The sequence below is a fragment of the Vidua macroura genome, chromosome 4, assembly GCF_024509145.1.
Source record: "Vidua macroura isolate BioBank_ID:100142 chromosome 4, ASM2450914v1, whole genome shotgun sequence".
In the NCBI taxonomy this organism is placed as follows: domain Eukaryota; kingdom Metazoa; phylum Chordata; class Aves; order Passeriformes; family Viduidae; genus Vidua; species Vidua macroura.
Genome location: NC_071574.1, coordinates 1524415 through 1538719, shown reverse-complemented (window position 1 = coordinate 1538719; position 14305 = coordinate 1524415). Strand labels below are relative to the sequence as shown.

The window sequence follows — 14305 nt, the reverse complement described above, 5'->3', positions numbered from 1 at the left end:
TATTTACACAGACAGTGTCAAACACCCCAGCTGTCCTCACTCCCTCCAAAGGAGGAGCTTACGTGTAAGCTTCGAAGTCCCCGTTGTTGATGGCTTCAATCAACTGCTCGGTCACCTTGATAATCTCCTGCTTACGAGCTGGGGAGAGACACAAACCCAATCTTACAGGGGAAGGCAAAGTGGAAGGTGACAGCTGACAGGTATTCTGTCACTCCCCAGCTGCACAAGAGCCATCTCTCTTCATTTCTACGACCAAAGGACATGATGTTACATTGTAGCTTTACAGTGATTTGCCTTCAGTGCACTCCTGTATCCACAAGGAAATTAAATGCACGTCAAGATAATCCACTTCCCTATCACACTTCTAATTATCTTTCCTTCACCGGAGGATCTGCTGTTTAAAAAGCAAAACAAACCAAGCCCCAGCTCTAGACTTCAAACTCAAGGAAGCTGATTACTGTTTTACAGCCAGTCTGCCTGTAGTAGCACACTCCCACACATGGATTTGACCATTAACAAAAACATGTCAAAAGTGCAGAGAGAGATCACATTCTTCTTCAAAAGAAAATGCTGGGGAGCACACAGAGAAATTAACTTTCTAATGCTGTGCTCAAAACTGACACTGTGGTGTTAACCTTCTCCTTAGTGCACACCTAAGCACTCGGGTGAAAAGGACCAAAAAGAAACCAGCAAGAAAAAATGCGATGGTGAAAAAAAAGGATATAAAGGTCTACCAAGGCTTTTTCTGAGCAGCTCTTTACTGCTAGCACTGTGGCTAAGAGCATTTCAAGTATGAATTGCCTTATTTTTCACAAGGATTGTGGAAAGAAAAAAGACTTTCAATGAAAAGAGCAGCAATGCCTCCATTATCATTGGTTTAAATAACATGGGCCAGACTGAGTGGACACTGCATGGCATTGCCAGCACCAGCCAAGTGGTGGGATGGCTGAGTCAGAAATAATGGTGCAGTCTTACAGAAGGCTGGCAAAAAGAGATCCAGAACAAGCAGACCTCGTGCAGTGAGGAAATTACCAGTTCTGCACACAACATCTCACATACATATAGCTGAGCTAAAGGATTTGATTAAATAACACAGTAACACATCTCAATCAGAGATGAGGAAATTACAGACCATTAAATCTGACAGTGGGAAATGAGGTAAAAATCTCTGATCAGTTGCTACATAATCATGAGCTCATGTTAGTGGATAACGATATAAGCAATTAATATGTCTACAATGGTACTGTAGTTTCCACACACGAGAGGCACAAAACCACATGGACACATAATTTATCAACACTTGGCTCAAGACAATTGGGAATATTCCCTTTTTCACTAACATCAGTTATGCCTTTGCCGAGTTTTACCACAGTACCTTTGATGTTGAGATACACAAGATATAATTCCACATCAACCCCAGAAGGAAGAAATTGAACCGTGTTGCCAAATTGCTGGTTTTCCTGGTTTAGCTCCAAAATGAAATTGCAGTGGAACAAATGTTTTTATGAAGCTTTCTGACAGAAGCCACCTTAAATTACATAAAGGGGTTCCAGCAAAGTTTGTCTGGGCTGTACTAACATTCAGGAGAGCTGTGTCTGCAGAAGCAGCCATAGGATGTGAAAAATACCCATCAGGAAGCTCCAGAGGCCAGCAAAGCCAGCAAAGGAGATTACAGCACTTATCACTGGCTCCAATCAATCACCATCCAACTCCAGCACTGGTGTCAGCACTTGTGCAAAGACTTCACAGCTCCCAGTGCAGACTGTCAGGAACAGGAAGATGTTGCCAAATCATCTGCTTTTCAACTTAGTAGTTGAAAGGTAGTGCTTGAGATTTGAGAAAAATTTTGAAAAATGTAGATTTTTCTACAAAATGACAAGCACGACATGAAACTGTGAAAGCCACTATGCTACTCTCATATATTAGAAAACTACATTTTTCCTATTTAGTGATCTGACATGCAGTTTTACTGGCAGTGAGCCAAAGGGAGAGATGGAACACAATGCAGAGAGTAGAGCTCCAGAATTGATTTATCCTATTATGCAAAATTCTCTGCCTTGCTCCTAGCCCTTACTCAATCCAAGAACAAGGCAGTGTGAAATAACAGCAGACATTAAAGACTAATTCAAGTACTCAGGAGCCAGTGTGATTTTACACAAACCTCCTCCTCACTGTTTTTAGCTTTTACATCTTCTTGTGTGGGTATTTGCGGGGGTGCAGGGAGCCAGACTACAAACAGAAACCAGAAGTGTTACTGCTTCATGGTCGTTGAAGCAGAGGTTTAACCTGAAAGGAAGTAAGGAAGAGAAAAATGATGGGAAAATTGAAATATAAGAAGTAGAGAATTGGAAGGAGACTGGAAAGCAGCAGAAGGAAAATACAGCTGTGCCTTGTGGCCATGTGCAAATCCTTGCACTTACCCTTAGGACAAAGGATGAAATAGGGAGGGCACTGGACATAAACTAAGGTGAAATGGTATTGGTAGGAACAGTGTCCTGCTACTGTAGACAGCATCTGACACAAATAATTGGCAGTCCTTAGAGTGGTAAGAAAATGACCAAATTTTCATTCTGAGTTTGATGGACTCCACCTAATGTGCTCTTGGATCACTCTGATTTTTTTTCCATCTAAATACACACTCCAAACTATACAAGGACAACACAAGGCATTAGGGAAGAGGCATCTGGCCAGTTCCCATCTGCCAGATAACTGTCACTTACAATCACCATTTGCATTTGACTTTTTTATTATTTATTTTTTTAATCCAATAGTAAACTTGGCTTGTATTGAATTCTAGGACAATTATGCTGTTTGATGTACAGTGGCAATTTCATGCTATTATACTTTTCATTTGATGTGCAGTCAGGACTCCCTAAATAAAACTACAGAAACGAAACTTCCTAAACAAAACTGACAACTGTAATGAGATTCTGGTAAAACTGGTTCAGCTAGTATGAACCAGAGTTTCATACAGAGTCTGGTGAAAGCCAGTTCAAAAAGTAAAGCCTGACCCATCTATATTTTTTTAGAATATGACAATGGCCTTCCAGAGCATAAAATACGTACTCTGTACACAAAGGATAACTGAAGAAAAAGACACCTGGTGTCTTTGAAACAACTGAGGTGTGAGGGAGGAACACAGTTGACAAGTCAAAGGTGCTGAGCCGTTTTCCTGAAAACCAAGAAGGAAACAGACTGCAGATATAGCAGGCTTGTGTGGAGAAGATGGTGGCTTGGACACTCTTTGCTCAGAGTATGGGTGAAGGAAATACATTGCAAAAAAAGACTACGGACCAGTTCCTTAAACAACACCTTTTCCCCCGTAGGGTGAAGGAGTTAAGGTAATTAATCGGGGTCTAGCAGTTAAAAATATGTAAACCCCCTGCTTTGGCACGTGAGCAGGTATATGACTAAGACAAAGGCAGTTGAAACAAAAATATTACGAAGAAAAGCTATAAAACGACCAAATAATAAGAAAAAGAACAAACAAGAAGAACATTTCCAATCACTGGCTAAAATGTTTTCTTCTGCACTGCTGCAGCACATATGTTAACTTTAAATGAGTCAATAATCTCCAGCTATATTGCACTACCTCTTTTCCTTGCTCAGCTACAGGGTGAGGGATAATCTTTCTAAATTAAAGACCACCATTAACGCCAAGATCTAAACAACATAAAATGAGGAGAAACACCATTTAAGCAAAAAGCATCTAACACTATCAATACGTTCGACCTACAAGGAGCAGTTCCCCAGGTAGTGAAATCAAGTATCACAGGAAAACAAAAGTACAAAATAGCAGCAAAACCACTTTTTCCTGCAGGGAACTCTGTGGTTTTCTTCCCCTCCTGAAGCCCCAAGAAATATTTATAAACTCAATCTACAAGAATCATACAGAAATGACAGATATTTTAGTATTTTGATTGCAGAGAGAATGTGTAGTATAAAAATGAGCTGCAGATATGTGAAAGTGAAGCCTTCAGAAATATCTGTACCTGAAACTTCATGTTTTTGACACACAAAAAAAGAGCCCTTGTAACTCACTGACCACCATATTACCCATCTTTTTTTCAAAACTGACAGCAGTGAAAACAGTATTTTAAACAACTTTATGCTTGATGCAGATATTGGAACATCTTTCTCCTGCCATCAACCCTTCAGATGCTTATGTCAGCACTGCACTGCAATGCCTAAGCAGAGAAGCACCTGTCCAGAAGAACAAGGTAACCTTGTTCCAGATTTGCACGTGTACTTCGAGATGATTAAAATGATTTTGCATCTGACTTGCTCACATGTTGTTTCTCAAGGCAAAAACCCTTAAAACTTTTCAACTGGCTACTCTTAACTACATATCTCTGTACACCTCAGATTGGATTAATCTCACAACATTTTGGACATATATAAGTACAGACAAGTGAGTTTGTTCTCTCAACTCCCCTCCCTTACAGTCAAGGGAGAGAAATCAGCACTTTCAGGACACAATTCATCATATCCTAAAATAGATTTTTAAGACAAGTGTGACTCATCTGACCTATTTGCATTGGCTAAAGGGAGTCTAGACAACCAGCTCAAACACAGATATCTACATTGTGGAGGAGGGTAAAATCCAGGGGGACAAATCCTCCCTGTTGTGCTGATATTTTAAAACAGGAACGTTGGTATTGAGGTGACAGTGGTCCGCTAAAATGGAATGGCACAGCAGGGGAAACCTGGCTTCACTTCCCATATGAACATTGTCCCAGCAAACACCAGTTAGATGGAAAGCACACAGCCAGTCAAGTTATTTCTATGCTCTGGAAATAACCAAAAGAAAGAGGAAGATACTAGAAATTTTACCCTGTGTTGTATAACAAGTTCTGGCTGTGTGGATGTACCAGATTTCATTCAGCTTTACAGCATGGACTGCTGAACATTACACAATGTTCTTACAAATTATTCTCATGACACCAATATTTGAAAATTCTATGCTAATAATTTTTCTTACAATTTCTGCCACAAATATCCCAACTACATAGTTTCTGAAAAGAAAATAAAAGAACAGACTGCATGAATAAATGACTGACTGGGTCTCAGATCTTTATAAAACCTATCTAGACCATCAGATGACAAGGCATGCTCCAGGGGACTTCTCATTTAAGAAGTTTATGAAGATTGAGTGCACAGAACACCAGTGCTTATCTCTTAGCCCACACTTAATCTTAAACTTTGATAGGGACTAAAACATCTGAGTTGTCATCTCACATGTACATCTTTTTCCTAGAGCCTGCCAATTCCAAAGACTCACTCTGATTCATCCAATTATGAAATGGATGGATGATCTGCAGAATTTTATCAGGGTTATTTGGTATCTCTCACCTATCTGAAAACTGGTAAGCCTGCTACTGCCTTAAAAAGATTTGAATTCTTTAGCTATGTAGGCAAATATCTGAAAAATTATCCCACAGCTTTTCCACTCCTGTACTGACAAAACAGATCCAACAAAACTAATGTCTCTATTTCAATTAATGTTAAGCAACTTGTCACATGCCATACATAGTATATTTTTATCTATATGGTATATGGAATCAATTATGTCTAAAGATGCTCTCTCTTTATGTGATTGTACTAAAAAATTACACTAATATTTATACAGCATAGCAAATGTTGGCCAATGTTTATTTTGGAATGAGAAATCACCTACAGTCCCAGATCAAAGCTGCATCATGGTCACTGCACTTACAAGACACTGCACTATGGCTTCCCAACAATTTCATGGAATCTGGCTGCTGTCTCCAGAAATGGTGTCTGAAGTCTTGATGAGTGAGACATTAACAAGCTTTGCTGCTGTGTGTATTTTTATTTAAACTGTGCTCCTGTCTAATCACTCAACTAGTTCAGAGAAACAGGACATGTGAGGCAGCCAGCATTCACATCTGAAAATGCTGGGCATGTAAAGACATTGTGTGGATGTGCACCATGGATGGAATAAAGCCTTATGGCACGTGTTACTGACGTGCCAACCCTCCCTGTTACACAGCCCAGATCTCTCCTATCGATTCCTCTCTTCTCCCTGGCTCTGAGCAGTTTGTGCTGGCAGTATTTGTACTTCTCGTTTGATACACACTCACTCTTATATTGAGAGAGCCTATCCCGCAGAACCCTCATTCCCGGGAAGCAGAACCCTCATTCCCAGGAAGTTATTCCCTGTTTCATCAAGGAATTTCTGAGTTCATTTACAAACAAGAAATGGTTTACCCAGCTCTTTTACACTGTACCAATACAGTGCCTCTCCCCTTTCATATTTGAACACTGGAGATTTCCTTTATGGTCAGCTGGTCACTGATCATCAGAGATCTGAGCAGAGGAGGCCATTTCTCAGCTGTCCTATCAACACTGCAAGTTAACATCTGCCACAGCAACTTCAAGGCTGATTTATCAATAAGGATGCTCAAGAAAGGAACCCGATATAATAAATGTAACAGGTAATTAATGCTGAGGCCCTATCCAGGATCCAAGCAAGAGGTGAGGCAAATCTCTCTCCCTAAGCTGAAAACTACTGCAAAGATGACTCCTGCAAGATACAGCTTTCTGAAATGCAGACATATTTATTCAGCTCTTACGGCTGATGAAAATATTTTTACAATTAATAACAAGAAAAAAATACTTAAAAAATTTTACTTTTGTAAAGACTAAGCACAGGTCATTCCTAGATCAGGCAGATCACAGCAATTGCCCTTTTTTGAGCTTCTGTCAGATGGTGGGGAGGGAAGAGGAGAGCCAAAGGAGATCATCTGACAGATGAGTCTCTCAACTTACACAGTACAGAGGAAGGAGTGGAGTGGGAGAGCTCAGACTCAAGCGATTGACTCTCTGAGTTTGCATTTCTCATGGACTTGCCCGCTGAATTGATGGAAAGAAACACAACATATGAACAAACAAAGATGAAGAGGTAGAGTGTGATCAGACTCCTCAGCAGGCACTGGCAGCAGGAGCGGCCTCTGGGGCACGGCAAGGGTGGTGACCAGTGGGATGAAGAAGCAATGGAAGAGGAGGAGTGGTGGGTGGAACTCAACCTCTCCATGTCCTCCTCCTTTGTGAAAGCTGTGTGAGGGTCAAGTACATGTGAGGGAAGAAAAAAAAGAAGGCCAAAAGAAAAATAATGATAATTTAGTTAGAAGCAGCAAGAACTTAGAAAATCTTTGAGCACACAAACAATGTTAATGATGTACTTTCAGGGGCAGTGTGGGTGCCAAAGAACAGTTGTAAAGGTCATAGGTGTGAGTGACTCTGTTCAGATGCCAGCGCAGATTTACCCCTGTATCCGGAAGTCAGATACAAAGGGCTTTGAAAGAGCTTTGGAAAAACTATTCTTAGAAATTTGAATGATTTTTAAGGAATGTATATTCCAAAAGAAATAGTTTAAACTGCTTTCTTTCTACTGTTAAATAAAATTAGGCCAACAGGTATAAAATTAATGACAAATACATTAAATGTTTCGAGGCAATGTACCTTCCAGATGTATTAAGCAGCACAGGTAAATCACAATTTGTCAAATCTGTAAGTGCCTTACAGCTCAGTAATTCCCCACTGCCAAGCATCATTCTTACTAATGCTTTTGCTAATTTGTCTCTGGGGGCAAAAAGACACCGTGAGAAATTCAACAACTCACCTTTCTGAAAATCTGCAGACAAAAACAATGGTACTATACCATAGCATTACTTGAAAAATAAAACCCATATTGCAGAGATGCTGCCCAGTAGTTCCAGTCTCATTACTACAGGAAGAAGAAATCCCACAAGCAATCCCAGAAGAAGGCATTGCCTACAGTCCAGTTCTCAGCATGTTCTTCCTGTCTGCTCCTGTCATATTTAGGAGGGATCACTGTCATGTAGATAAGCCCCTGATCGATGGTTAATGTCAGAAATTTATCTTAGCAACGAACCTGAACTACAGCTCAAGTCATTTCAGACTCAAATGATATAATAAGCTTATTGCTTGAGTTATTAAAGCTCACTGTTGTTTGGCAAGCACTTTTCTACTAAAAGAAATATGTTCCAATCCTGAAAGAGGTACGTGTATACATAAACAAGGCAAAGTTACAGATACTAAGATTTCCAGTAAATAAAAAGTGAAAAGTAAGCCTGATTTTACTGTCTTCAAGTTAAATACCTGCCTTCAAAAGTGAAAACAGGGTGAGATCCTGACACAAGAGGAGAATGCTCTGTTCATCCCTGACAGAAAGGAGGAGAATTTGATCCTGAGGATACATTAATGACAGGTGACATAAGACACTTTTAATTGCTCCCTGTCTTAAAGCATTGTAACGTTCATAACTCTTGGCACAGACACGCACGTGCACTGGCTCACACACGAGACATGAGCGTGCTGGGGATGCTGCACCCCAAAACAGGCCTGTGGGAGCCACACCTCTGCAAAGAGGCACATCAACACCAAAGAACAAAGGCCCAGCCCGTGTGGGCTGCACAAAGGAAGTGGCCCTGGCCCTGCCGGCGAGCGCACGCACGGCGTTGGGATGCTGGGAACAGGAATAATGCGCGCAGCCCGCACGCCTCTGCAGAGCCATGCCCTGGGAGATGTGCATCACACTGCAATGCCATAAAACACACACCAATACTACTGCTCCTTCCTGGGAAGGACACAGCCTCTTCCCATGCTCTACTCCATGCTGCAAAGAAAAGCAAAAAGGTCTTAAGTGTTCTTTATCATCTAAGGTGCAAAACATTCCTTCTAGGTCTCAAACGTGGTGACAAACATCTTGAGTCATCTTGAGCCTATGTGCAAGGACGTGGAGAATTCTCTCTCCTTCCTCTGAAATCCATTTGTTCCTATCAGTATTTTATCTCCAGTGGCTGTTGCTAACAAAAGAACAGCTTTCTCACTGTTCTCCTACAAAATATACATCCAAGCTTGCTGTGGAGGGGGAAATAATCTTTCCTAAGTGCCTTGCCAGAGCAGGAAGCTTATAGTAGGTGTCAGGGTTGCAGGACTGCCTATTCCCTGAATCGTTTTACCAATTAGACCCTGAGGGCACTGTTAGCTTTAATTTATAATAAAACAATATGAACAACAGCCTCCAGAGGAAAGATGGGAAGTGTGACAGGAATACTAAAAAGCAAAAAACAAACAAGTTCATGACCAATTAATAAGAGGGAGATTATATTTGTCTTTTAAATAAACAGAAAATTAAATCCCTGTACACTGCAGGGAAAGACACAAACAGGATCTTGTTCCTCAGACCCGTGCTTACTGTAAGATCCCCTTTTCCGGTTTGGGAATACTGTGTATTGTGGCTATCCAGCTTGCCCTTAACTATGATACTGCAGAACCATATAAAAGAATGAGGCAAATCATTTTCATTGTTATTTTTTCGTATAATTATATCCCCCTGAGGTACAATTCTGTGTGGTAAGCTTCAGACAGAATTTTCTAAAAACCCTACTGTAATACCACCATGTTACATCATCACACAGAGGCACTATAACTAAATTATTCATTTCATAAGAGTAGTTGTTAAACTGCATCAAATAGTCGGAAAAAAGAAATACAAAGCATTATGATTAAAGGTAAATTACACTGCATTTTCCAATGCATCAACTGCAGATCCCTCTAATTCTTCTCTCCTTTCACAATAACTCAAACCACCATCACTTTGTTGCATCCATTCTCCCTGTTTAATTTTACTATCACCACTGGCACACGTTTCACCTCTACATATACCATCGTTCTTTGAGGCCAAAAGGCAATCTATTTTGTCAATCAAGGACACACAAACCAAATACTCCCTTTTTCAAACCCTTTGGACTTTAAAACATAATGCTATTAAAAGAGGTATGTGTAACATCACAGCATAATGTTTAGAGCAGGGGAAAATAGAAAAAAAATATTATCTGTGAAGCTACAAAATCAGGTTTATAAAATAAGTTTTGATGTCAGTTTTTTTAAAGAATAAAAGAAGATTAAAATAAGTGTATGGACAGCACAAAAGGAAACCAAAAAATACACTGGCATCTGAACAGAATAAAAATGGTGACATAAAAAAAAAAAACAACCCAACAAAACCAAAACCAAACCAAATACACAAATGCATGCTAAACATAAACTAAGTAAAAGTTACAAAGCACTGACTTAGACATTTATAATCTACTTCTATTATTACTGGAAATAGTATCTTAGTCAAAAAGCAGTAACTGTATACTCTTAATCCCAAAACATCATGGGAAACGATGTTTTGGGAACTGAAAAGTTACAGTTAAGTCTGAAACACATCAAAAGTAATTTCTTCTAAAAAAGGATAAACACTATTCTCTCCTAAGATTCATTACGGGTTTCTGTGTTTAATGGCCTACTGAAATACAACCATGAAACTCATGTTACTGCTGCTCCAAACATTTCCAGTGTAAAAACATACCTTTCACATCCTCATCCTCGATGGTTGTGTTGGAACTCTCTGTTGATTCCTGTTGAGAAGTAAATATGAGTGGAATGTATAAAACAAGCCAAGCCTTATTTGCGTGCCTAGGAAAATGACAGGATTAGTTACAGGAATCATGCAAAGCCTTGAAGCAGGGTGGGATGTCATTCACAAACAAATGGTCACACACTGATTGAGACATTTCCACCTGAAATGGATGTCAAACATTGCCATTCTCCACAGGAGGGAACAGAAATACAATTCCTGCACTCTGATGCTTTTAATTCACAGGAATGTACAGGAAAGTTTTTTTCCTTTAACATCCAGCTCTACAAAGTCCATTCTGAAATGTATGAATTACTTCAGCCAAGTAGGAGTGCTTGCCATTTTAAGCTTAGTGATTAAACCAACTGTGCAAAATAAGTCATTCCATTCCAATTTCACCTTCTAAATATGCAGGCTTCCACAAGCTACAATTTACAACCGATTTTCTGCTCGTGTGACTTAAGCAATGTATATTCAAATGAAGTCTCACAGTGACCTGAAGCATATTGGATCAGATTGTCTCATTTTTATACTGGTTTTTGTGATTTTTCTTTATAAGGAGATGGAGAATTGATGAACGTATGGTAAAAACTTTGATAAACTAAGGCATCTTCATAGCAGTATTCTCAACCAACCAGTCATGAAGAGGAATGACTCATCGCTAAGACAGTTTATTCTTAAGCCATTGCACTTAAAAAGGCAAGGATATTGTATCTCAGTCTTTCCTTAATTACCAGAAACATGAAATATAATGGGCAAATTCAACAGGGCACTGTCAAATCTAACAGCTGCAGAGAGCTGGAAAATTTTAAGCTAGATGTTTTTTTTTATCTCTATACTTTCTTGAAAAGTAAAACTAATTTTTTTTTATTTGCAGCTTAGTAAGAAGAAAGATTAACTGATCTGTTTTTATCTGAGAGAGAAGACAGGACTAGTATTGTATTTAATTCTTTAAAGGATTTTACAATTACATAATGAAAGGTAAATTTGCCAGTGCCCTTCATTTACTGTGTCCTCACAAGGCTGAGCCAAAGGAACGGTCAAGAAGGCTAATGCATTACTCAGACCTTCAAAACCCAAATGTGCATTGATAAGTCAAACTAGAGGAATTAAGTCACACACAAACAAAACTGAATGAGCCACCATGCTGTCCCTGTCCTGGCTGTGTTAGACATTCCACTCTACATGGACGTATCATGCTCCAGCACTTAAATATTAGATAAAGTACTTACAAGTGTACAAAAACCTCACACAAATATGAGTTGTAAACACCATGCAAAGTTCACAGGGCAGATGTAGCCTCTAACACTGAAGCATCCACTCCAGTTGCCATACTACAAGGATCAGTCTTTCAGATAAATTTAGGAGGAACTCTCCTCTTAAGGGGTTCATTTGTTTGCCGTGACCTTTTGGGACATTGAGAATCTTAGTTGCTGAGATTATGTAGTAAAATCAAGTAGATGTAGTCATGCCAATATTTTATCTGGGTTTTCTGGGCTTTAGTGGACTTCAGCGATAAAGATCAGCCTGCTGTTCAAACACAGGCTGCTCGTGGCCTATGGGTTTAAACTTGGGGAGCTGAAAGAGTAGTAACAGGAAAACACAAGTTCTGTGTTGGACAGATGCAGGGGACATAAAGGATTGGGACACACAAGCACAACACACACCACCAGCACTTCCATGCTTGAGAAATGTCTGCATGCGTTATTTTGTCACTCAGATCCACTCCTTCTCTTATGAAATAACCACAGGGAGTTAAGACTAGATAAACGGGATGTGAATTAAGTCAGCACTGCAAACAGTGAAATTCTTGTTGAAGCATAAATTCTTTTCAGGAAACCTAGGAACATGTGTTAATGTAAATGATGGTATTTCCTGGCCCTTTTCAAGTCCATGCATGAAAAAAACAAAACAAAACACGTTTTAGGGATCAGCTGCCAGACGCAAACATCACAATACATGAGAAAAAGAAAAGAACATGAAGAAAACATGTAAAAATCAAAAGACCTCTTTGTCACTTGAAATATGAAATTTTTTTGGAAACTGCCCAGTGGTGTTATGGAAGAAAACCAAAGTCCTGTGCAAGACACGTCACAACACAGTGTATAAGCATGCTGAGAAACAGCAGATGGAATAAACGGAAATGACATCTTCGTCTGAGGTGAGGACTGCACGTAAAACTCGCCGGGATCATCTCACCACACTCTGAGAACAGCACTGTTAGGTTTCCCTTAGACTGCAGCATTTCTGGCTGAAATGAGAGAGACCCCCTGCTCCCCGAGCTGGGCTGCACAGGGCACTGAGCTCTGCCCATTGCTACCGACTCTCCCAAGAGCTTCAGGAGCTCAGAAGCAGCAGGACGCACGCAGCAGATGGACATGGATGAAAACAGGCACCGGGTGTGACAAATGCAGGAATGAGATTTTCCTTCACAAATTCTTGAAACGGCCCTATTGTGCTGTGGAACAGTGGATGGAATGTGTGGTGTGGAAAAGCAAGATGGAGTTGATTCTTTCTGAATACCTTATTTCCATCAGGGTTGTGGATTACTGTAGTTTGGGGCTCCTGAGCGAGAACAAAATAAAGAGAGAAAGAGTTCCCATTGGTAAATACATTTTCATTGGTGTGAGGTGCAAGAAGAGCCAGCTCACAAATGCTGAACACTGACAAGAGTTAAAACAAATGTTAACTGTCGCCAGGGGGTGAAACTGGATGTCTCTAACACAGATTTCCTCAACAGCAAGCCAGCAAAAAAGGCCATCTCACCTAATGCAGCAGCATGCAGAGACCTTATTCAGGACCAGGGTGTGCAGGGCTTTGAAGCTCTGGGGACCTGCAGAGGCTCTTCTGGATGAGGGCAGGCCAAATGCTCCGTGGGCTTTCCTGTCTGAACCTGGACAGGCAGGACGGCCACAAATCTTTAAGCTTTAATAACTTGTTCTCTTCAATCATGTTTGCTTCTATTAGCATGAAGTAATCAAATCGAAATACGGCAGAATTGACAAGGATTAAGGATGACTACCCCTAGACACTACCGTGGTTTGGAATGCATGGACTGCTTCAACTCCTGCTTTGGCAGAGCTGCGTAAAACCAAGTGACAGAGATCTTTTTGTCATTTGAAAGGGTAATTTCCCCAAATCCTTTAACCTTAAAAAAAAAAAAGGTTCAATAATCTTTGAAATGGCAGTTAGCCAGCATGCTTTCAGCACGGGCCATTGGGCATGGCTCCATCTGGGAACAGATTGCCATAAACTCCTGAACGCAACCTGCTGACTTGGCCTTAGGAAGAACTTACTGCATGCCTCAGTGCCAGATGCTAAAAAAATTCCAGAGGAAAAATGCTTCCAAATGTGTGCGAACTACCCCATTTTCAAAGTTTTATATGCACATGGGAAACAACAAGTCACAACACAATGTACTTTGGCACTGGCATTTACATTGGTGAGCCCCGTGATACACAGGTGCCTTAGAAATAGGGCTGTTAATAAAAGTGAGGCTGCAGTAAACATCCAGGAACATAATTTTGATTTTTTAGTATGTCCTTAGCAGAGCTTATTAATGAGTAATGTCTCCTGCTGATTTAAATGGAAGAGAAACAAGCAAAATGTTTAGCTCTAGATGCCTCTTGATCCCAGAGTAGTCCTTGCAAAGTCCTGTCCAGTTTCAGGAAATATGGAATGAAAATCTGAATAAGGTCTGTTTTATGGCAGCCTAGTAATAATCCTGCTAGCTCTCCTGGATGTCAATACTTCAACTAAGACAAAGCCGAGAAAATGATAGAGCCGGTTTAAAAAAAATTTGTTGGTGCAAAAGGTTAGCATTAGATGGTGGAAACAGTCATCAGGCAAAGA

General features: G+C 40.2%; 1 protein-coding gene across 3 annotated transcripts in view; it reads right to left on the bottom strand.

Moving 5' to 3' along the window:
• Positions 1-14305, bottom strand: part of CAMK2D (calcium/calmodulin dependent protein kinase II delta) — a 201776-nt gene that overhangs the window by 53632 nt on the left and 133839 nt on the right. For 2 of the 3 annotated variants that reach the window (XM_053975118.1, XM_053975120.1), the window contains exons 24-25: positions 10406-10454; positions 63-138 (exon numbers count right to left, since the gene is read on the bottom strand). In XM_053975118.1, the coding sequence (XP_053831093.1) occupies positions 63-138; positions 10406-10454 (125 nt within the window). Of the gene's footprint in view, positions 1-62; positions 139-10405; positions 10455-12976; positions 13019-14305 lie in introns of all 3 variants that reach the window. The other variant, XM_053975117.1, reaches the window with a different exon arrangement.